The following is a 24,771-nucleotide window of genomic DNA, read 5'->3' on the forward strand; positions in this document are numbered from 1 at the left end:
TGTAATGATCACTATAGAGGTGTCCTTGACAGTAATGATATGGACCAATGCTATTTGAGGAATTCCTAGGTGCAATGTATATCAATGAGGGTGGTGTTTGAGTGGCTACAATGGCTCTCTGAGTTGGGGGTGGTGTTTAAGTAACTACAATGGCTCTCGGAGTTAGCAGAGTAACAACTCATAAGATAGTGATCTTCTATGTTTATGGTGAAAATGGATAGGGTATTTATAGGTTCCAATCCAGTGGGAGAGCGAGCCATGTCAACTATTATTGGGAAGAGCCAATGTAGCTTGGCCTTACAGGGGGCACGACACTTTGTAACTGCTGTAATGTTGACAGCAGTTGTTGAGCAAGGAAAAGTGAGGGGACAGAGTTCCCAGTAAGTTATTCTAGTGCCTGAGGAGGCAAAAAAGAGGGGAGAGTGTCCCAACGTAAGACATTTTGGTGTGTTTGTTTGAAATTTTTCTTTACGTGAACAATATTAATTAATTAGTTCTGTATTTTAAAATTAATCGGGTTAATGGATATTCCAATTTTAATATTTTGACTAGCTCATTGTGATCATATTGAGTTGAACTTCTAGCGTCTAATGTTATTGGGCCTACTTGGGCAACAATAGGCTTTAGTGTGACCCTGATTTTTCGTGATGAATGGATCTAGAGGATACAAACTCTTTTCTAAGTAATTGGCTAGGTCCCTTCTCTAGCCTATTTATAACGAGGTTAAGCCCTATGACTATGAGCCACCATGCTTTCGTCACTGAATGCTACCAATTTTGAAATAGGTGATAGAGAAGAAGGCTCTGACATCTTGTTCCTTCATTTCCTCCGGCCTTGTGATGGCCCAATAAGGTACACACAATTATAACTATGATTTATTGTTATCTGTTATTTTATAATCATATGAATGATTCATTATTTAATTTTTTTTATTTGGTATTTGAGCAATATGTATATGATTATAGAATCCATTAAATTTGAGAAAATCTAGATTTTCGATTTCCATATAGTGTCTTGTATGCGTCCATGATCATCATTTGAAGCGCACTCTTGTCCTGCATTCTTTTTTTTGGATTCTTTTTTGTTTACGTGCCATGACTAGTAATTTGGTTTTTAGGGTTGTTTCTCATTTGATTTTGTGTTTACGCAATTTCTTTTGTGTTGATATTAGTTACTTGAATGTATTTCAGTTGAATATTGTTTTCGTAAAACGTACCATGTCCATGTCTGAGTTACTATTTTGTGGGAATTTTTTTTGGTGCTCCTAGTCCCATGTGATCTTTCCATTCAAGAAGTGATACTTGAACAAAAAGTTATTTTTTGTTTCTTTTCTTTCCTCTCTCCTTATTAGTTGTATGATTTTGATTGGTCCGGACCACTGAGTAAATGGTGGTCCGGGACCACTGAAATTCTTCTCTATTTCATGATTTTAGATGCATGATATTAGCTATTTAAATTTCGTGATATTATTATTTCATGGAACATGACTATTAGCAAGCGTTTCTTTTGTGCTCCGGGATCACGTGGGCTGGTTAAAAAGGGGAGAAAGGAGAGAGGGGAGAGATAGAAAGAGAGAAAGGGACCACTACATATTTTTTCATTATTAGCATGTTACCATTTTAGTGTTTCGCGAAACGTGCACTATTATATTGTAACTGCTAGCGATATTTTAAAAAAAAGATAAGTTCATTTAATTTTTTATTGAAAATAATTGAACAAATCAAAGTTTGTTTTTTTATGTCTTATCTAATTTTGACTCTCATCAGTTCTATTGTTAATTTTTTTAACTATTTGTTAAGATTTGCTTTTAAATAAAAGAAACAAAGAATCTTATCTATTTGTTACATTTTTTACGGACTATACAAATTTACTGTTTGTGAACGTTGAAGGCATCTTTTTCATTCTATTTGTTAATAGGAGTAACATTTCCGTATTTGTGGCAAAAAAAAAAAAAAATTCTGCCACAAAGAATAAATCAAGGAGAGAGAAAAAAACTGATTAAATGATAGACCCACTCTTGATTTATTCTCTGTCCAACATTTTTTTTCTGCCATGTCTGCAGAAATGTTATTCCCTTTGTTTATTCCTATTTTATTGCACAAACTTTAAAGCATTTTTTTAATAACATAATGTTATTCTTTTTAACAACAATGTAACATGTAAGTTTTTTAATGTATATAGTAGGTTAATCAATTTTAAAGATATGGCCATTATTAGTTTTGAGTTTTTTTTTAATATTCAAATATAGCAAGAAATATATGGGAGGTAGACATTGCATCAATAGATATATTATTCAATATATCACCTATTTCCAAAAAAAATTTTGTATTGGGTCTATCCACAACTATATGTTGTTAATGTAATAATTACTTTTGCAGATTAATGTCTTGTACATTTAGTTCTTACATAATTTTAAAATTGCCTTGAATATGATATAATGCAAAATATTATCTTGGTACACAAGTTTGAGTGGTTGACAACGAGTGAAATTCTTCTTGATTGACAAATGCAATAATTTCTAGAAACACATGTCGCAAAAGAGTTTCACGTTATTTGAGCATGTATTTTTCATGATTTGTTATTATTATTTTAATAATTATTATATATTAATTACCTTCTCAAAGGGGTTTTTTTAATATATAATAATAAATTACATGAACATAAATTTTATTAATGCGAACATGTAATTAAAAATTATTTATTTAACCAAAGGAGATAAATATTTTGAAAATTACATGTGATACCTTTATGTTGAAATTATGGAGATATATAATTTATAAAATTTATCTGCCCAAAGGGATACATTTTAGATAATTATATATAATTCTCTCCGTTGTTAAATCTTCATGTGATAAAAAATAATTATATATTATATACTTTGCCCAAAAAGGAGTTTATGATATTTATTTTTGTTATTGCTTATGACTAATTTATTGCATTATGTGTGTCAATCAGTTAACTTTGCTCTTAACAATAATACCATTGTCGAAATGCTGCCTGGATCGAATTACAAGAAGTGGAGACAAGATATTGAATTTGCACTGGGAAATGTTGATATGGATTTAGCCTAACGTGAAAATGAACCGCCTAGGCCCATTGATGAAAGTACCAACATTTACAGAGTCCATTAGGCTAGATGGGAGAAATTCAATCGTTTGAGCCTTATTGTTATGAAGAGATCAATTGCTGAGCATCTGCTTAGTAGTCTGCCTGAAGATTTGAAAGTTAGAGCTCTTCTTGATGCTGTTTGTAACACCACGTGTATACCCGATTTGTTATCATGTCATCGTATTAAGCCACATTTAATAAAAATGTGGAATAACTTTTTCTTTTCAATTATGACGTCATTAATATTACCAAGTTGATTACTTAATCCTTTTTCATAAAACATTTCCTGTATGTAAATTGTAACAAAGCTAAGTACACTGAATAATCTCAATATATAAACAAAAGTGAGTATCTAAGTCACAAAACTACAACACGTAGTCCAGACCATAATCCTGATACATTAATACAACTCGAATCTAAAATAAGACATAGCCAATCAATGTGTCATGGACAACTCTCATGCTCACCAATTAAGGCAACAAGCTCAACAGAGTCTCAAATCAAACAACATAATAACAAATATAAAATAGGTCAGCATCCAAGCATATCATCATAACGCATAAATATCAACTCAGCTCCGGCCTCCTGCCGCCCGAGGTATCAACCCCCGAGTTACCTAAACCTGAAATATGTGCCCCAAACGTGGGGTGAGATCTCTAAACAGAAATCTCAGTAAGACAAGGGTCCTCAAAGATTTCTCCACCCCAAGCTCACTTACATGTGCAATATAAGTTCCAAAAGTAAATATATAATATAAGTTTCAAAACCAGTGTAATGCAGCAGAATAATCATGTCATGTGTGTTAACTATTCTACTGGCCAGAGAAATGCAGGGTTTACATACGTCTATTACCTACATTTAGTGCAAGTCACTACTTACACTCACCCACAGAATCACCCTATGGCATGTCTCATACATACACAAGCTTACCGTCTAGGTGGAACAACACATGCATATTATAAGCAGTTGCACAATATTAGCTCAACAACATCTCAAAATCAATACATCAAAACACATTATGCATATAAACCATTCCCCCATGGGGTATGGTGGAACCAACAATGGCTAAACCGATGACACAAAAACTTACCTCGCAAGCTAACTATCCCAACAAGAGTCAAACCAGCACAAAGTCTACAAACAGCAGAATCACAATATGTTTTAGACCAGCAATCATATCAACAATCATACTTTACAAGCCTATAACATAAAGACAACGCTTTCCTTTTACGTTTCATGTCTTTAGGCTTCTCACAAACTCATAAGTGCTTAATCACTTAGATTCTAAGTTAGTTAATCATTATAGAAGTTCAACTTAATCAATCATGGGTCCATAAACCCATAATACAGTTCTGTCAGAACAGAACCGTCACTGTCTCGAGATTCCCAGAATATCCGGATATTTGTCGGGGGTATATCCGGATATCCTTATCCGAATATCCACAACCCCATATCCGGATATCAATATCCGGATATCATATCCGGATATTTCGCGACAGAATGCAGTTCTGCATTTTCGTGAAGATATCACTCAAAGGTTCAACTTTTAACCCATTACCACGTCCAAGCATGCATTTTTATACCCCTTTAGGTTCAGTGATCATGTTAGTTACTTAAACATTTCATTAAACATGCCAAGACTCTACTTTTAACCAATGAAACACATGATCAAGGGTGATGAAGCTTACCCAAGCTTAGACAGAACAAGGAGGTGCTCTTGGAGTTCTCCCTTCAGCTCCAATGGTGCTGACTTCAAGATGCACGAAAATGGTGATCAAAGGTTGGTTCTTTCTCACCAAAGATCACTCCTTAGAGCTCAAAATGCCATGACAATGGCTTCCCCCAACAACTCAGAAACACATCCCCTTAAGCGTTACAAATTCTGAAACTAAACTCAGAAAGAAGTCCCCTACTCACACCCAAGGCAAGCCTTTACTCACACAAGGTGTTTTGGTAGAGAAAAAATGAAGAAAAATGGCACCTTTGGCTCACAAGAGGAAGGGAGGGTGAAGGTGACAAGAGAAGGCTCAAGGCTGTTGAAGAAAATCAGAAAACTCACGTAGTAATGGCACAAATCAGCCTAGGGTTTAGTGCCAAGCCTATTTATACTCACATTAAGTTTAATCATATTGTATTAGCACAAATAGCTACGCTTAGCATTTTAATCCCAAACTTAGGATTCTGAACTTAGCCATTTTTCTAAGATTTGTCATATTTTTATTTTATTTTTCGCAATACTTTTTCGGTACTTGCTTTTACTTAGTCAGTATTAGTTCTAACATCAGTTCTCATTATTTTGACTCCAAACTTGTTATGCAAGTCCTATATATTATTCTAGTGACACATACATACTTTTCATAATTTTTTGAGATACTTCATCGGTACGCATTTATACAGTGCGGCAGAACTGGTATCTGCACTTTTTGTCAGAAAAGCGACTTCAACATTATTAATCACTTACCATACTTATTTAGGCCTTCTCATAATTATTAGGGTTAATTATGAAATTATCTCATTAATCACATAATTAATTTATTAGTTTCCTAAATTAACGGTGCGGTTCTTACACTGTTGGTGAGAGATTTAAAATTTCCAACATAGCTGAGGCTGGGAATCTGGTGAATGTACTGACTAAATGGAATATGATGCTTCAATCGAGATTTGAGAATTTATGCTGAGGATGGTCCACATTCAAACCAAGCTGAAGGCCCGTAATATTATTTTTCAGGATGATTTTATTGTACATCATGTTCTGAATGTTTTGCCTGCTTATTTTAGCCAGATTAAGACTGCTTGTACTGTGCAAAATGAAACTTGAGGTGTTAATGATTTGACTGAGAAATGTGTTGCTGAAGAAGACAAGTTAAGAAAGAAAAGAATAAGTTTGCTTTTGCTCATTTGTCAATCAAAGATAAAACAAAACCTTCAACAAGAATAAAGGGGGGACAATGACCATATTGCCACTTTTTAGGCAAAATTTTACCTGATTGCCACTTCTGAAAAAAAATTTGCCAAAATGCCACGCCTGAATCCCGCTGGTTTGACAAGCGGGAATGGACTGGACACGTGTCAGCGTCTGAATGGTCAACCATTCTCGCTGGGCCGCTCAGCTAGAATGACAGAATGCTGACACGTGGCAAAAGTACAGACATGCAGAGAATGCTTGTGCTTTTGCCACGTGTCAGCATTCTGTCATTCTAGCTGGGCGGCCCAGCGAGAATGGTTGACCATTCAGGCGCTGACACGTGTCCAGTCCATTCCCGCTTGTCAGATCAGCGGGATTCATGCGTGGCATTTTGGCAAATTTTTTTTCAGAAGTGGCAATCAGGTAAATTTTTATGAAAGGAGTGGCAATATGGTCAATGTCCCAATAAAGGGAAGTTCAAAAGGAACAATTCTCTTGCTACTAGGCAATCTCGGAATTTCAAAAGGAAGGGCAATAATGAAAAATATGGAGGAGCAGTTATGAAATGCGTTCACTGAAAAGAAAAAGGTCACAAGAGAATCAATTGCTATAAGTTTAAGGCTTGGTTAGCTAAGAAACAAAAGGGCCAAGGTGAGTTATTGGTATGTTTTGAATCAAATATGATTGATGTTCCTTTAAACTCTTGGTGGTTGGATTCTAGTGCTTTCATCCATGTAACATCTACTTTGCAGGGTCTAAAAAACTTGAGGAAACCAAGTCCGAGGGAGTCAAAGCTTAAAGTTGGAAATGATGTTGGTGTAGACGTGCAGCGTGTTGGCACTATTTTTCTGCTATTAGCTTCTGACCACAAACTTGTTTTAAATAATGCTTTTTATGTTCCAGACTTTAGAAGGAATTTACTTTCTCTTTCATCTTTGGACAATGTTGGAAATTGTTTCCATTTTTCTAATAAAAGAGTGGATCTGTTTTTTGATTCTAAGATTATTGGAAATTGTGTTATGGTTGATGGTTTATATAAATTGTCTTTATCTTCTGATGACCCTTATTGCTCATTGAATGTTGAATGTGATGTGAGTAAAAGATGTTTAATAAAAGATGTTGAATGTGGTGATGACCCATATCTTCTGATAACCCATACTGCTTGCTGAATGCTGCCAATTTTGAAATAGGCGATAAAGAGGAAGACCCTGACATCTTGTTCCCTCATTTTCTCTGGCCTTGTGATAGCCCAACAAGGTACATGCAATAATATCTCTGATTTCTTGTTATTTGGTATTTTATAATCATATGCACGATTCATCGTTACTTTAGTTCTTTCAATCTTGTGTTGGGATGTCTGATAGCGTTGTAGTGGATGGCAGCATGGGCACAATAGGGTTGACACAGTTGGGTTAATAGGGTTGAGGTAGTTTGGACCCTTGATATTGGGCCAACCTTGTTGGGCTAACCAATTGGGTCAGCTAGAGCCAACCAATTCGGTCAGCCAGAGCCAGAACAAGTAGTTTTTTGTTTGGTAAAGCACTTATGTTGTAATTATTAAACAACCTTTTACTCATTCAATCAATCTTTGACTTTCACTATTTTGAATTTCTCTCCTATATATCATATTTTCAACAAGTGGTACTAAATCTTTTTCAGAATTGATTAATATCAAAATCAATTTTTTTTAACAAGGCCTTTATCTATATTTTGGTCTAAGCTTATTCTCTAGACACCAATTAAGTTGAAAAAATTGAGTATCAGTAGCCATGAGGAAAACATTTTCCATGAAAAAAAAAGTTAACAAGGCATGAGTGATATGAACCTCACCAAGAATAGTGAGACCCAAGAATAATTTAGTTAGGATCGTTTCTACAATCACGAATTTAAAACAAGATATATAGAACCTTGAACCGTTATCTATGGAAGATAAGAACCAAAGGTATAAGAAGGATAATGATGTCACACTCAAGAAAGAAGAAGGTGATTGATAAGTCTGTTTTGAACGCCACAAGAATAAGCTTCTTGATAAGTTCAAAGTTCTAGATAAGAACCAAAGAAAAGAAACCTTTCTATTATATTATAACTTCAAAATCTGATTACAAGAGATATATCCTCCCTTATTTATTTTTGGAACATCCCTCCAAGAATAGGAAAAGACTAGCAAATAAAAAGACACTAATTTGAAGTTGACAATTTGAAAAAAGGGAAAGACTCTAATCAGCTCACTAAACATTAATGACATTGAAAATGTTAATCAACCCCACTAAGCATTAATGACACTGAAAATGCTATCAGACCCTCTAAGCATTAATTGACATTAGAAATCGCTACTCATTCCACTCAACCTCTCTTGCATTGATGGAATTAACTAAATTCTGATGATGAGTAAATTTAGACTTGATGTCTTCATAATTATGTGGGCTGGATCAACCTACTAAGAGCTTCTTAAACTTCTTGGCCATTGTGATTGGCCCATTTGGCAATTGCAATGAATCACTAGGTGTTGTCTCCTTATTCATATCAATGAGTCTGTCTATGTGAGAGGGAAAGTTGAGACAAATCTGATTGCTTAAAAAAATTGCCTTAATTCACCAAAAAAAAGTATTTTTAATGCAGTTGTGTTAAAAATTTAGTGAGAACTTTGTTATATATGTAATCCTACCCGACTTGATTGAATTAGTCGTTAATCAATTAACCAGCGGAGAAATCTCAAAAACGTATCTATAACTAGTGTGGCCATCTTATATTTCTCATATTGGAAGTGTTTGGAGAGGATAATCCCTGAAAGTGATTATTGGTCTAATACATGGATTAGTTGTAAGGTTATTACAAAAGCATGGGACATAGAACTTTAGTTATTTATTATTTATCTTGATAACCATGCATGTTTCTTCTACAAAGATAGCAGTTTAGTTTCCATACATCAAATCAGACACAGTCACACATTCACATGAGAAATATTAATGTTTCTAACACGATTGTTCAAAACCCTGTGCTTGGGAACCGTAATAGTAAGCACCCCATCATCCATATGAGCCTTAACATGGTCAACGTTGGAGTTTTCAGGCAAGTTGAGACGCTGAACGAAATGGCCACTTGATTGCTCCATGAGGTACCACCCACCTCTATGTTCTTCCTTCTCCACGCTCTTCTCGCAAATGATGCTTAGCACATTGCGATCATCCACTTCCACTCTCACATCACTGCGATTGAGCCCTGGAAGGTGTGCCTTGTACACATGCGCTTCAGGTGTCTCCTTGGACTCTATATGGACATTGACAATTTGTGATTGTTCGCCAGGGAAAGCCATGAAGGGTGTGTTGGTTCGAGCAGTTCTCAAACCATGGTCTTGGTATGGGTCCCATGTTTGATGACGGGGTGGCTCAGATTTTCGACCAAAGAAGCCACCGCGAAGTTTATTAGACATTATTTTGAGTGTTAATTTTGATGTTATGAAGCAGCACTTATTTATAGGACAACAAAGGGGTTAATATGATCTATCAGTGATCGTCAATCCCATATAGAAATCCCATTAGTGCTATGATGGAACTATGGAACAATCACATAGTCACATAAAAAATTGCTGCAGAATATGTAGTCATATTATATGGTTGGTAGCATTGTGGAGGTTCCTATCTAAGGTCTACTGATTAGTTACTGTTCAAAATTCCAGCATTTTATAATTTAATAATGTTAATTCCAGGTGTAGGTGCATAAATTCCTATTGGAATACGATGCTGGTTCGTGTTGTAATTTTGAAGCTAATAAGGCATATATCCCTTTTCGACCCCATTTGATTAAAAAGAAAAGATCGAAAGAAAAAAGGAAAAAACTATTCTTATATCATATGAGATAAGTTTTATTCTTATACACTTTTCGATAATTATGTAATTTTTTTTTTTTTTAGATAATTAATCTTACCATCATGTGTCTACAATATAAAATTTTTCTTCTCATACAACATTAATCTAGATAAGTTAAAAAAAAAAAAAGGCACAACTTGCTGATCAGGTAAATAGACACAAAATCGTTGCCTGATGGGTTCTCCTGGCGATGTGACTTTTGTTGTCATGTCAATTTAATGCATCGTACTAAATTAAATTAATTATCTTTATATTTAAATTCAATAGTAGTAATTAAGAAATAAATTTATAGATAATGAATTAAGAATTATTTTTACATGATAATTAATTATTAATGAGGCAGACTATATTTATAATTTTTTTCTTACAACCACTTTATTATTATTAGATCAAATTTAATTAATGATTCTTATTTGATATTATTTTATAATTATTAATTTAATTTTAAACGAATAATAAAGAAAATAATAATAAGAAGTTATAAGAAAAAATTATAAATATAACCTCCTTCATAATTAATTATTATTATTCTTCATTTTATTTTGAAAAACTAAAGAAATACATATAAGTAATATTGACTGAATTTCCACCAAAAAAATATTGACTGAATTTAAATAAAAACAAAATACTAAAAACGAAAAGCATAAAATAAAAACTAAATTCTAAAAAAATAAAGAAACACAAATCAAATTTTAAAAGGAAAAGAATTTAAAGTTAACGTATCTTAATCTCACTTGAACTAAATTTATTTTTAGTCAAAAAAATTATACCAACCCTAATTACCTTCTTTGAGAGAAGTAGAATTTCCCGAATATTCTGATAAGTTTTAAATTAATTTCGAATGCAGGATAAGTTCGAGATTAAGATGTTATGCCTCTCCCAAATATAGTATTGGTGGAAATCGAATCAAAGTCCTTCCATCACTTATTCAGCTCTCATGCATCAACTGAACTACCACTATTTGATGTCTCAATCAATTTTAATCGTCTTATGCACATGATAAAAAATAATAAATTATTAATATTATTTTTGGAGTGGTACCAAACATATTAAACGAACACATATTACCTATCTTTCAATAATATTATTGATAATAAATATTAATTAACTCATTAACATTTATGATTAACCAACTCGATTACCCATAAAATAAAGACAAAATTATTTTTGTTCTGAGGCAGAAATATTTTGTCTGACACTTATATATATTTATCAAGATACAACGTCAGATCTTGGTAATTTTTTTTTTAAAGAAATCAGTGAATCTTATTTTTTTGTCTCTATCGCATAAAGCAAATATCTACCGGTGCTGCGAAAAAATTGAGCCCTAAAATAAATTTGTATTTCCTTTCTCATTATATACTTATGGAGTTTATCATCTAAATCAAATCAAAAAAATTTCCTTTTAGTTTGATTCCAAGATACAAGTCAATAGAGATTAAGAACAATGATAAACTCTTACATAAATGCAAAAACCAATTTATACATATATTCAAGGGGTTTATACTTCTAGGAGAATAGCCTTCTCATGTTATAGATATATTAATGACGGAGCTCACTTCAATTTTTTTTCTCTCACTTCTTTTTCTTCTCTCTCTCTCCTAATTATTGTGTGAGCTGCAAAATAACAACTTCTCCACCAACATGAGAAGTTGTTATCTCTATATTCAAACTATATCAGAACTCTTAAAAGAAAATTTAGTCAGTGGTAAATAATGTAAGTAAAGAATAAAGTGAAAATGAAAACCCAATATAGAGATTGTGTGATTTTCATCTATCTTTGGTCTTGCATTCTTCTCTTTTTCAACTCTGTGACGTTTCCCTCCAGATTTAAGGATAAGCTCCTTTTGTAATAACTGTTTTCCCTTTGATTATGTTTTGTAGTAGATGTGTCTTGTTGGATTAGTCTCAAGGGGGAGGCTTGAGGGCCCAATTGAAGTGGGCCCTAGCTTGTTATTAGTCCGGAATAATGGCCCCAACTCTATGTCAACTTAGCCCAATAATGAAAGGAACAGAATCAACAAAATAGATTACTCGATTCAAGGACGCTATTATAGGAAGACCAGCACACAAGGTGAGCTCATGCCAATACTACTAGCATCTATTGTATTACCACGTTGAAATACAGTCACTAGATTATTTCCCTTTAATTTCGCATGGATAACATTCTCCAAAATCACCCAAGTGTTTGATAGAAAATTGCCACCACATAAATTTCCTGGTCCCCTCTCTTTCCTCTTTCCTCTTTCCTCTCTCCTTTCTATGGGGGTGCATTGGTTTGGGACCTCTATATATTTGCTTCTTGACACGACAATGTTGTAATATGAAGTTATCATCCAACTTCATTAGAAACTTCACTCCAATCACAAGACATTTACAACATCAAACTTCTACAACCCTCAAGAAGGTTTATCTTGATTGAAGATCCAAGGATCAAACCAATTTCCATTATTGAGTGAATTAAATTACCTGAATGATGAAGGATGGCTTCTTTAAATCTCTTTGATTGATGGTGATGGTTCTTTGACAAAATAAGAGTCATGTACCTCGAGACTTTGATTTTTTATGCTAAAGTTAGTATTAGACTAGGGTGGAGAATGCAATTCGGTTAGAAGTTTACATGATAATGAGAACCCTATACTGATAACAATATCAAGAGACAATAATCAGTCATGGAATGAGTATCTTCTAGAAGATATTAACTCAACTGGCGGACCTAGGAAAATGTTTTTATGTCCGCACATCTAGTGACGTTGTCCCCAAATTTTTTTTTGTAAAGAAAGTTTAAATCAACGCTTAAACCCGCTCATAATCTAGTTGCTTCCATAACAAGCTGCAGACAATAGTTTAACCAATTATTCCCCCCTAAATCTTACCAATCCTCCAAAACAAATATAGAATATACTCTAGTACATCCATACATCATCATTCTATTTTATAGTGGTGAATAAAAAAGTCAGCACTACCTGTACAGAAGGAAGCAAAATCACAATGAAGGCCTCGTCTCTAGATATTAATTTATTTGAGAATGTCAGACTTGCAATCAATCATCTCTTTTATAAAAATGAAAAAGGAAACAAAGGATGAAGAGAGCATGGGAATGGGTACGTGACAAGGGAGAAAGAATAAGTTTTCTCTCTAATCAATTTGCGTTACTAAGTTGTTTTAATCATCTTCGTACGTTGTTACGTTGCTAATTAATATAAGAATAAATATCATTTTTGGTCTCTAACGAAAAATTCGATCCCCCACTTTAGTCCATTATAAAAAAAAATTAGTCACTTGGTTCCTATGAAATTCAAAGTGAACCCATTTTGGTCTTTTTGAGGAACTAATGTAAGTCTTTTTTGAATTTATGAGGGATCACAATTTTAACTAAATTGATCAACTTTAAATTTTTTAGGGATCTCGAGACTAATTTTTTTTTGTATGGGACTAAAATGGGAACCATATTTTTTACTAAAAACTTAAAAAAAATATTTACTCCTAATATATATATTGAACCAAAAGACAAATAAGAATCTGCAATCAAGAAAAAAAAAATGAAATAAAACATTTTATGTCCGCACTTGCCCCCAAGTGGGTCCGCGTATGAATGCATAACCATAAGCTAGTATGAATAAAAGGATTTCTAGAAGGTGGAATTAGGGATATATAATATATTAGCTCTTGAATATTCTTTGTTTTCATTCTTTCTTCATTGGTTACATTTAACTTCTTGATTTCATTATTACATTCTACACTCTTCCCTTACTATTTGTACCAATTTGACTACTTTTCCTTTCACTCACTACCCATCGTTTACTCACTCACACGTCTAGAACATTCTCATTCAATCACTCATTCCTTTCAGGGTACCTTCTGATTTCCACAAGCCAAGCCTGTAGCTAAATATTTTTATCCTTTGAATTTGGTTACGTGCACACTACAAGATAAGCATTAATCTTTCTTATGTTGGTGCTAGCTAGTGTTGTGTTTCACATGTTGGTACCCTAACTATATTAACTTGGGCTGAAGACCAAGAAGCAAATGCAACCAACATGTTGGGCTTGTTTGCTTTAGTGACCACCTTGTGAATAATTGGCCCAATGCTCTTAGCTGCAACCAATGAAACAGAAAAAATAACAAGGCTTAACTTGATCTTGACATGGGCTCAGTTGAGGGAGAAAAGAGAGACCCCAAAAAAATAGGAGTAAGGAGATAAGGCAGTTGCTTGCATGTTCAAACAACTGAAAGAAGGACCTATTACTCAATCATGGCAGAGGAGATTGAGATTTTTCATAAAGCAACAGTGGAAAAACACGTTTTATGATGCACATGTTAATACTTGGATTGTGCAATTTCTACTATTTTTATGAAGAATTTAAAAATTATATATATACGTGTATATGTATGTGTAATTAACCTTTATAAATATATTTAATATTTTAACTAATTTTTATAACATAAAAAAGTATTGAATTAAATAAATAACATAAAAGTGAAAATTAGCATAATATTATTAATTGAAAAATAAATTTCTAATTTAGCAAATAACTAAAATATATATTAACAATTATAGATATTGAAATGTTACACGTTTATTATCCGAAATTAGAATGAGATACAGTTAAAAGTCAACCTTCAATTCGCCTATTATGGTAAAGTAGTGATCAAAGTGAAGGTTAAAATAGGAAAATTGAACTGGTTTAAGCCACGATGAATGTAATCAACTATGGCCCCAGAATAAAAATAAAAAATTGGTAAATACATATACCTTAGTGTGGCTGAGCTTGATACTCAAATCTCGTATAAACACAATTATTGAAGGGTCCATTCCTTTAAAACTATGGTTTGGACGAGAGACAACTCTTCTTTAATATCAAGCTCTGCAGGATTTTGGACTTGAATCTGGTAAAAGATATCGAAAAAAAAGTTGTGAGAACGTAACCAAGAGAAAAAGATACCTCATGATAGAAGTCATGGCCACCTCTCTAGCTTGCAGTGGCCCTCCTCCTCCACTGAATTAATTGAATAATCAATTAAAAAAAAAAAACCTTAAATTGATATTCTAGGCTTGTTTTATGCTCTTGTTTTTGACTCATCCAAACCATAGTCCTAAAGAAATAAGCCCCCTCAACTTTAGATCTGTTGCAGGCAACAGCCAAGCCAATGCATATTCTGCTATCTTTCTTTTGCCAGATGTGTATGCAGAATATACCTGTTGGCTGTGCATTTTATGTAGGCTCATTAGTACTACACTTTAGGACAGTACAATCTTTATTCCATATAAAATAAATAAATGGTTTGTACTGCACGCCAAAAACGATTGTACTTATTAACGTAAACTGTACTAGCATACTACTCCGAGATGTCCTCCATTATTGGATTTGGCAAGGATCATTTTAGAACATAAAATTTTGGAAAAAAAATTGATTATGTTCACGTGGATAAATTATCATATGTTAGTGAAATAAATTAATAAGATGGACCTACAAATGATTGGAGAAAAAAAAATAATAAAGGTGGGACCCACCTTTATTATGTAGGTGTAAGAAGATGAGTTATCTCATGTTGAATGAGATAAATATAACTCTAAAATTTTTCTTGTACATTGGAAAATTAATGTGATAAATTTTAATAATTTTTATATGTGTATATATTTTATTATAATTATTTTTAATTATTAAATATAAACTAGTTACTTTTTGAGTGCATTCAAATTCTCCATTATTAATTATGTTATGAGCCACTAGATGAGTCCAATGAGTCAATCATTAAATGAGTATAATCTTAAAGTGAGATTTTTTTATCCTCTTGTAGAGGATCTCATTACACCAGCACAACTCACACCTTATATTCAGGTGAATGTGTTTGTCTCATATGTCTCTTAGGGCTGTTATAACTTGTTCTCTCATTCATCATTAAGGAATCTCCTTCACCTATAAATATTCATATTCAACCGTTGAATAGACACTCTCTCATGCTGTCGAAGATAACTCATGGATACTCTGAGTCTTATTATAGAGTTTTGGTCTATATAAGTACCTCTTTAAATAGTGTTATATCAAGCTTTTTTACCCTTTTGAAAGAAATAACATAATCTCACCGCACAAACAATTTAAATTAATAAGGACAATGATTAAATTCTACCCATAAAAATAATTCCTAAGTTTAATTATTATTATTTTTTGCATAACTTTTTCATAAGGAAGTGAAAAATAAATATTATCAACAATAATTATGATGAAATTCAACAAAAATATTGTGAACATATCTAATCCAGAATATCTATTCAGATGTTTTAAGGCAAAGATATAGAATAAACCTAAAAATGGTGAGCAATTTACTATCAATGTGTTTGAAGCCATGAAATGCCCGGAAGAAAAAGGTGACTGCTTTCAAATCGACATGATCGATGAAGCTGTAGCAGCGATTGCAGATGAGATTAACTCTGCACCTACAATAGAGGAGTCATTTGCAAGGATTCTGCAATCTTCTGATAAAGCCGTTGATGTTGTCTCTGATGATCATGAATTTGAGTCTTTGGTTACTGATCAAGACAACAAATTCGTGCAAGACAAGATAAATGCTACTCAGTCCCCTGAGTTTTCAAAGTCATAATTAAAATAAACTCCACCACCTACAGCTCAACCAGAGGAGATTCTATTTATTGAGGAGAAGAAGGCAGAGGATGAAGAAAAGAAAGATCATAAGCCAAATAAGAGCTGCAAGTCGAAGGTGAAGAAGGCAAAATCTAAGAAAAAGGGAAAGCATATCAAGACCAAGTTTAGAGTTCTTGAGGCCAAACCTTTTCACCCATATGCACAGGAGTACTATTATGGCAAAGCACAATTTACGATAAAAGGGATGACATCACCTTTGAATTCCGACTACAAGCCACATTGACCAATGAAGCTGTAACGTCAAGCTAATGACGTTAAACAAGTGTTTGTTGGGAGGCAACCCAACGAATTTATGTTTTTATTTTATTTTGCTGCATTTGATTTTTTTTTATTTTAATTTTAACTTTTTATCCATGATTATGTATATTTGATTTTTTTCTTATGTTATTGCTTGTTTTTATTATTATTACGTGTTCCTTGTTTCTGATGTGTAGTTCATTGCTGAGGACAACAAAATTCTAAATCTGGGAATGGGGAGCACCGCCATATACAATAGCAGTCAGATTCTCGTCTTAATTTTAAATTTTTTATTATTTTCTCCTCTTTATTTGATTTACTGATAATAATTAGATTATGCCAATGGAGAATTAGTCAGTAAAATTAATCTATTATGAGATGACTTAGGATATATTCTATTTTTCTGAATAAGAATTGATTGAGTTACTCTGAGAATCAGCAAGAATAATAAAATTACAGTATGAGTAATTGAGAAAGAGCATAATTAACTAAATTGCACACCTATAGCCGTAAGGTTTTGAGCCTAAACAGAAAATTCTTTTCTGTGTGCATTTCATTGTTGAAAATACGTTTAGAACTTGCTTTGTTTCTCCTTAAAATGGTTGTTTACATGCATATTTGAAATGATTGAGGCAGTCTATCGTTTTAGCTACCTAGCCAAAAAGCTAACCATTATGATATCCTTTGTTTAACCTTTTGAGCCTAAGTCTTTTCTTTTCTGAATAACCTATGTTTTACTTAGCCACTCTATATACACATCTACCCTAAATAAGATTGGATTGTAGAAATTTCATGGTAGGGTGTAAACATGATTAATTTATTATGTAATTCTAAGTGGTGAAAAAGGAGGTTAGGAGAGTTGAGCAAAAGCAAAGGTTGAAAAATGATAAAAAAATAAAAATATTTATTTTTGATTCTATGCAAATAAAAGTGTTGAGAAATATAGAAAATGAAAATGAAAAAGAAAAAGTATTAGGGGTTGAAAAAGAAAAGCACAGAAAAAAATGAAAGTGCTGAAAAAGAACAAGGAGGAAAGAGGGAGAAAAAGGATTGTTTGTTTAAGTGTTTATACTTTACCATGATCTTTCTGTGTTCCAAAGTTTTTGCTAGTTCTCTCTTATTTATCCTTCCTTTAGCCAAGCCCCATTAAAACTCGAATAAAGACTTCTTGATCCTTTGTGCATGTTAATTAACTGTGGAGAGTGAAAATATGATCAAGCTTATTGAAGTATTGATACAGTGAAATTTTGAGTTAAACATTTACCCCTTAGACAAATGAGTGATGAGTGACTTGATATATCTAGTGAGGGGTGTGTTGAAATTCAGTTATTATGTTCAATTGATAGATCTCATGCCTTGAATTTATAACTTGCTTGCTTTCAAGACTGCTTAGTTAAATGTTTGTTCTTAAACTCTGTTATTTTCTACCTAAGATCTGATCATTTTTGGATTGATGTATTATCTGAGTCTTACATTAAGCATGATTTTTACACTATTGCATTATTCCATGTTTTTAAAGTAATTCATTACTGAGGACAACAATGAGTAAATCTGGAAAGGATTTGATAAGTGTCAAAGACACTATATTTTTAATATCAAAATTACTTGAAATAATGATTAATATGATTATTAATAAAGTGTTAATTAACAAATTAAAAAGATATTAAAATCCCAACAATTAGATAAGATTCTAATCTTTTTTCAGTTTGTTTCAGGTCTAAAATAACAAATTGCAAATTCTGATGGCAAAGGCAGTGGGAAGTTAGGAATCAATCTAAATTAATTAATATTTACACCTAGCTGGCTTGCTCGCTCTAGCGACAAGTCAAGCGAGAAATGTCCTTCTGAATAGGTCTTCTCGCTTTCAAGCGAGGAAATAAAAAAAATGCTTGCTAGCTGATCCAATCATAAAAGCCCAGTTTTAATTCTTTAAAAAGGACGAGAAGAAGGTTGTTGAAAACATTCAAAACATGGCAGAATGCTGGGACGTGACAGAGAAAGTCTAGGAGGCGGTCAGAGATGACTTAGGAGGCAGAGAAGCTTCGTTCTGGACCGGAGGAGCGGAGAAACGGTAAAAGTTTCACCGTGGAGATCGGGTTTTATGTTTCATTTATGAATTTTAGTTTATTTTCATCTATTGTTCTTGTTTTCTTGAACATGTTAGGCTAGTTCTTTTTATGTAATTAGGGCGAGACGGAACCAATAAGTTCTTGAACGCTGTTTAATCTTTGATGCAATTATTATCCGTATTTTTCTTATGCAATTAATCTATTTTAATTGATAGTTTTGCTTATGATCTGATCAGTTGTGAATGAGCAGTAGATTTTTCCATGCTAATAGAAATATTGTATGCTTGAATCTGATTGGTTAATTGCTAGAATTTGTATGTTCCAGGGATAGTCTTATGAATTCTATGACGCATGATTCTTGCCCTTTAAGCTTGCTTTAGGAAAAGACCTAAGGGATTAGAGCCTTGGAATAAAATAAGGAATTGAAACCACCAAGGGATTGGGGAGTCAGTTACATTAGAAAGAATTGTCAATGATTGATTGCGAAATTTAATTGCATGGAGGGGCGGGTTATATTTATAAACTTTAATTTCCTAGCTACATCTTTAATTAATTAAAATCTAAAAAACCGTTTTCTTTGCATTATTAATTCAATTCTTGATTTCTTAAAGGGGCGGGTTATATTTATAAACTTTTTTGTTTACAAACTCTTACAAACTACACTAAGTAGGACCGGTCCTACATTAATCACACAGTGTACGACCGGTCCTACATTAATCACACAGTGTACGACCGGTCCTACTTAGTGTAATTGCAAAAAAAGTTTGTAAACGGATCCTGTCCCTTTCTTAAATATTGAAAATAAAAAATAAGTTCTTTAAAAATTCTATTTTATAAATTAAATTAATACTCTCAACAAATTCATTTTAAGATCGATCCAACTTTATTCGCGTAGATAAGTTAGTGATTGGTAATCAGTCCTCGTGGCATTCACAACATTACTTTTACCACTTTATTACTTGTATGATCGGTGCACTTAGCGAAGTTGTAACAAGTTTTTGGCGCCGTTTAAATATAGTTTAATGTCAAATATAGTTTAAATAATGATTAATATGATTAAGAATATAGTGTTAATTAATAAATCTTAAAGATATTAAAAATGCCAACAACTAGATAAGATTCTAATCCCTTTTCATATTGTTTCTGGTTGTTTCAGATTTGAAGTAACAAACCACTAATCTGACGGGCAAAAGGCAGTTGGCATTAATTGCGAATATAAAAAAAATAGGAAAATAAAGAATTAACAAAGATTTAGTCTTGCTCGCTCTGCATCTCGCTTCAGCGAGCAAGGTAAGTGAGACATTTTAATAGGCTCGCTGAGCAGCTCGCTTCAGCGAGCTCAACAACGAGGAAATGAAATATGCTCGCTTCACCGAGCGAGTCCAAATATAGAAAAGCCCAGTTTAATTCTTTAAAAAGACAAGACGAACGTTGTTGCATTCATTCAAAAGACGTAAGAAGCAAAGACTCAGAGATGAAGGCAGAGGAGAAATTTTGGAAACGACGATTACAGAAGGAAAAATAAGAAGAGAAGGTTGAAGAATTACCGTTTAAATTTTCTGCTAAGTTTCTATGAACCATTATAGTTTATTTTCATCTTTTTATTCTGATTTCATGAATATGTTAGGTTAGTTTTATTTATGTTGTTAGGGTGAGACGGAACCAATGGGTTCTTGAACGTTGTTTATCCTTTCTTGTAATTTATATTCATGATTTAAGTTATGCAGTTAATCTGTTTCCTCATGACTAGCTTTGTTTATGAATTGATCACTCATAGATAAACACATGAATCTTGCATGACAATAGGGATGTTGGTGTCTTGATTCCAATTGATTAATTGCTAGAGTTTGTATGATCTATGCATAGGCTTACAAATTCTATAACTTTATGGTTCTTGCGTTAATGCTTGCTCTAGGAAAAAGCTCTAAGAGATTAGGCTTTTGAATAAAGTAAAGAATTAAATTACCAAGAGATTGAGATTTAATCATTTTTAGAAAGAATCGTTGATAACTTAATCTTGAATGTCGACTACAAGAAAGGATAGACTTGTTAAGAAAATATTGGGAAAGTCGAGTTCCTAGCTACGTCTTTTATTAAAAGTTAAAAACCAAATTCTTCGCATTATTAATTCTTGAATTTAATTCTTGATTTCTTAATATTAAAAATTAAAAACAAAATATTTAAAATTTCTATTTTTCAATTAAATTAATTCTCTCAACAAAATCAATTCAGGATAGATCCAACTTTAATCGCGTAGATAAGTTAGTGATTGATAATCAGTTCTCGTGAGATCGACAACCTTACTTTTACCACTTCATTACTTGTACGACCGGTGCACTTGTCAAAGTCGCAAAAAAGACATAAAAGTTAATGGACTGATGACGACAGAATAAACCTAAAAATTAATAACAAAATAAAAGTTAAATTAAAATTTTAGATGAAAAGCACAAAATATGATAAATTATAAATTCCTTATAATTCTTAACCGTATTATAAATTGATAAAGTCTTTAATTTAAATGTTTTAAGTTTTTCAACTAATATTAATATCATCTAATATATTCCAAAAAATTTCTAAGTCACCACCCGAACTGTAAATATAATTTAATTGGTCTAAATATATAACTGATATATCCTACGTATCTTTAAGGCCTTCAGAATATAATATACAATAATTTAAAATTCCCATCATTAGCTTAATTTAATTTTCTTATAAATATCCTATAATATTAATCCCATTTTGGGGTTTAATATGTTTCTTGAAATTATAACAACTAAAGAATAGAACTTAACTTAACTTAAATAGTAGTTTTAGGCACTTTTTTTTTCTTTGTTCTTATCATATGCTTCCTTCTCCATCTATTTTTATATTTTCCTTCACTCCCACTTATCTCCTCTTCTCTCTATCTCATGCTCTTCAGTCTTCCCTCCACAATGATCACACAATTTCTCTGTCTAATATCTTTCCGTCTCTGTGCTATGTTCTCCATTTCGTTTGCTTCTTCTCTTTTCTTTTTTTAATTTAATTCAATTCTTTAAAGCCAACTATTGGGATTTTTTTTGGGGTGCTACGGTAGTGCCCAACTCAGTGCAGCATTTTTCCAAAAAAAGAAAATTTAATTACATTTGAATCCAAATGATTTTGGTTATTTCCATTTGTATCCCCATTTTATTTCTCTTTTTGGACCGATGTATGGTGCAGCTGTAGCACTCAAAAAGTGCTCCAACTATTGGCTTCGCGACTCTCTTTTTTTCTATTATTTCTTTTTATGAAAAAGTGTGTGTCATTTTAAAGGATGTAAAATTGTGTCATTTTAAGAGAGAGAAAGAGATAGATAACGGAGGAGAGAGAGTTAACAAAAAAAATAAAATTGTAGGTCCCACCTCTTTATGAAAGTAAAAGGATATAAATGATGTCATTTAAAAGGATAAACACTTTTTCCTTCTTTTTATTAGAGGAATGGTCTTGGCTTCTCCATAAAGCTGGCAAAAAAAAATTAAAATAATGCATTTAAATTAAATAATTACGTATTTAATGCTGTTTTGTAAAAAATTACACATCTGCTGCACAATGAGACGCCCCCTTTGGACGTCACATGTGACGCCCCAGTGAGGCGTCTCTCCCTTGGAGAAGACGCCCCATTGGGGCGTCACATGTGCAACCTATATATACCTCACTTTTCTTTTTTCACTCCTTACTCATTTACCTCTCTAACCGCGGTTCGTAGCGAAGCTCTGCCAACGTAGGTAAGGTCATAATACCTCATATCTATACATTTAAATTACAGTACTAGTTACTAATACATGTTAGGATTGATTGTATATTAGAGACTTGGAACATTAGGATAGTCACTTAGAAATTTTGTGGCATGCTATGAATGTTGTAATGATATAGTAATTTTATTATTACGTAGTTATTATTATTAATTTTTAATTATGCATTAGGGTTTAGCATATTAATTAGTGATTTATAAATAGTGTCAGGGACTTCGTAAATTTCGTATGTATGATGTTATTAATGCGGGAGTGCATAACTTTGTAGTTAGTTAGGTGGGATGATTAGTACGTATTGGACAAGTTGGTAGTGACCTAGGGTTAAGTATTCAGTTAGTATTATATTATCTTTGTCCGATGTATTATTATTATTTAATTGCAAATGAATAAATGTTCTACTTTTTGGCGGGACTTCATAAATTTTGATTCTAGTTAAATAAATGACGCATATGCTTGATTTTTGTGATAATCAATTATGTCACTGCTTAATTAAATTGTAAATAAAATGGGTTGTTACATGTGATTAATTTAAATGTTGTTTTATATTATATAGTTGAGGATAATGGCTGAGTCATCATCTTCGTCGGGATCTGAGTCGGATGTAGAGCCCACCGATCCCAGCATGTGAATCATACCTGGGCCGTACAGGTGGGAGGTCCTTCGAAAGAGGACGCAGCAAGCTCATATTTCACAGCGAGTGTGGAATACAGAGCATGTAAGGAAAATTAAGACCAGGCGTGGGAAGCCACAAGGGGGGCCACCTACCGGTGCTATTCCACAGGTTGTCGAAGAGTACCTAAGACAAGCGGGATTCATACATGTTGCCAGGATGCAACATATCCAGGTATGTTATTTACGTCGTTTTGTAATTATGTAATTATTCAATAAAATTCGTTAACACGTGATAACTGCGTAATTTATCACAGATCGATACATTTTTAATTAGTGCTCTGGTCGAGAGGTGCAGACCAGAGACACATACCTTTCACATGATCCAAGGTGAGATGACGATCACCTTACAAGATGTGGCAGGCATATTGGGCTTGCCGAATGACGGAACTGTCGTCACCGGATCGACCTTTGAGGATTGGCACGCTGCTTATGCTGCTGTTTTTGGACATGTTCCAGAGGCCGGTGAGTTCCATCATTCCGGCGACCTCCGCATCTCATTCTTGGATCGGCATTATACCCGGTGGACTGATCATGAGGGGAATCATGCTGCCGAGATCTACTTCACAAAAGCCCACATTGCCTGGATGTTGGGGACTTGGTTGCTGGCGGACAAGTCTGGAGGTAGCAATTTTGGTTGCCGGCTTGTCCAGTTGCTAGGTGGAAGATTTGAGGACATTGGCCGATTCAGCTGGGGATCTACGATTTTGACACACTTGTTCAGGAATTTGTGTGAATTGACAGATGCCTGTCGAACTGACATGGGTGGTTGCCATATTCTCCTTCAAATTTGGGCATGGATACGATTCTCACCCATTGCTCCACCCCTTCATCCTCATCTAGAGTCGGGCACACATTATGGATGTCAGTATGATTTATTTACTTCATTTGATTTCGATAATGTATGGTTGATAATGTATATACTAACTGTATACTTCTTGATTATGATTGATAATGAATGTTTCTGATTGACAGGTTTATACAAATGGGATCAATTACCTTCATGGTGAATACCGAACGGGGCAGACGCAACGTCATTCAACTGCGGCATTTGCTCGACGAATGGTTGATGGAATATTGGGATTTGAGACGCACCCATCTCACGGGATTCATCTCCTTCTGAAGCACTAGCATCCTCCGCCAGAAGACGTTCTTCCATTGACATATTTTCATCGTCGTCATCGTCATCTTCGTCGTGCATTTCCCAAGTCGGACCATTTTTATCTCCCTCAGAAAAGTTACCAACTGGAGACGCATGAGCGGCAGGAGAAGCTGGAAGACGGTGAGAATTTAAATAAACTGACCTCACCGGTAAGGCAGCATTCTCGGTTGCAGCGATGTCGACATACAATTCTAGAAAATCTGTCCTTGACTAGTTGCAAAATTCTTCCATTGTCATCTCCAAGTCTTCATCGTCAAACACTTTCAAACTAATGTATTTATCACCTTGTCACACCCTTGTCGTGATCTCAGTGATAC

General features: G+C 33.4%; 2 protein-coding genes across 2 annotated transcripts; one reads left to right on the forward strand and one right to left on the reverse strand.

The window, feature by feature from the left end:
* Positions 1–8,855: 8,855 nt before the first annotated feature.
* Positions 8,856–9,582, reverse strand: LOC133300896 (18.1 kDa class I heat shock protein-like). The gene has a single exon (XM_061500478.1). The coding sequence runs from the start codon at positions 9,441–9,443 to the stop codon at positions 8,955–8,957; it is 489 nt and encodes a 162-aa protein (XP_061356462.1). The 5' UTR covers positions 9,444–9,582; the 3' UTR covers positions 8,856–8,954.
* Positions 9,583–23,627: 14,045 nt separating this feature from the next.
* LOC133300890 (serine/threonine-protein phosphatase 7 long form homolog) lies at positions 23,628–24,302 on the forward strand. Its single transcript, XM_061500472.1, has 2 exons — positions 23,628–24,156; positions 24,268–24,302. The coding sequence occupies exons 1-2, from the start codon at positions 23,628–23,630 to the stop codon at positions 24,300–24,302; spliced, it is 564 nt and encodes a 187-aa protein (XP_061356456.1).
* The last annotated feature ends 469 nt before the right edge of the window (positions 24,303–24,771 follow it).

The sequence above is a fragment of the Gastrolobium bilobum genome, unplaced genomic scaffold (genome assembly GCF_033153095.1).
Source record: "Gastrolobium bilobum isolate Gb01-03AN ecotype WA unplaced genomic scaffold, APGP_CSIRO_Gbil_v1 utg8957, whole genome shotgun sequence".
NCBI classification, from domain to species: Eukaryota; Viridiplantae; Streptophyta; class Magnoliopsida; order Fabales; family Fabaceae; genus Gastrolobium; species Gastrolobium bilobum.

Excerpts from the sequence above, each read along its gene's own strand:
- LOC133300896 (XM_061500478.1), bottom strand. The coding sequence starts at position 9,443 with ATGTCTAATAAACTTCGCGGTGGCTTCTTTGGTCGAAAATCTGAGCCA.
- LOC133300890 (XM_061500472.1), top strand. The coding sequence starts at position 23,628 with ATGACGATCACCTTACAAGATGTGGCAGGCATATTGGGCTTGCCGAAT. Across the intron at positions 24,157-24,267 it reads GTCGGGCACACATTATGGAT|GTTTATACAAATGGGATCAA; the intron begins GTCAGTATGATT and ends TCTGATTGACAG.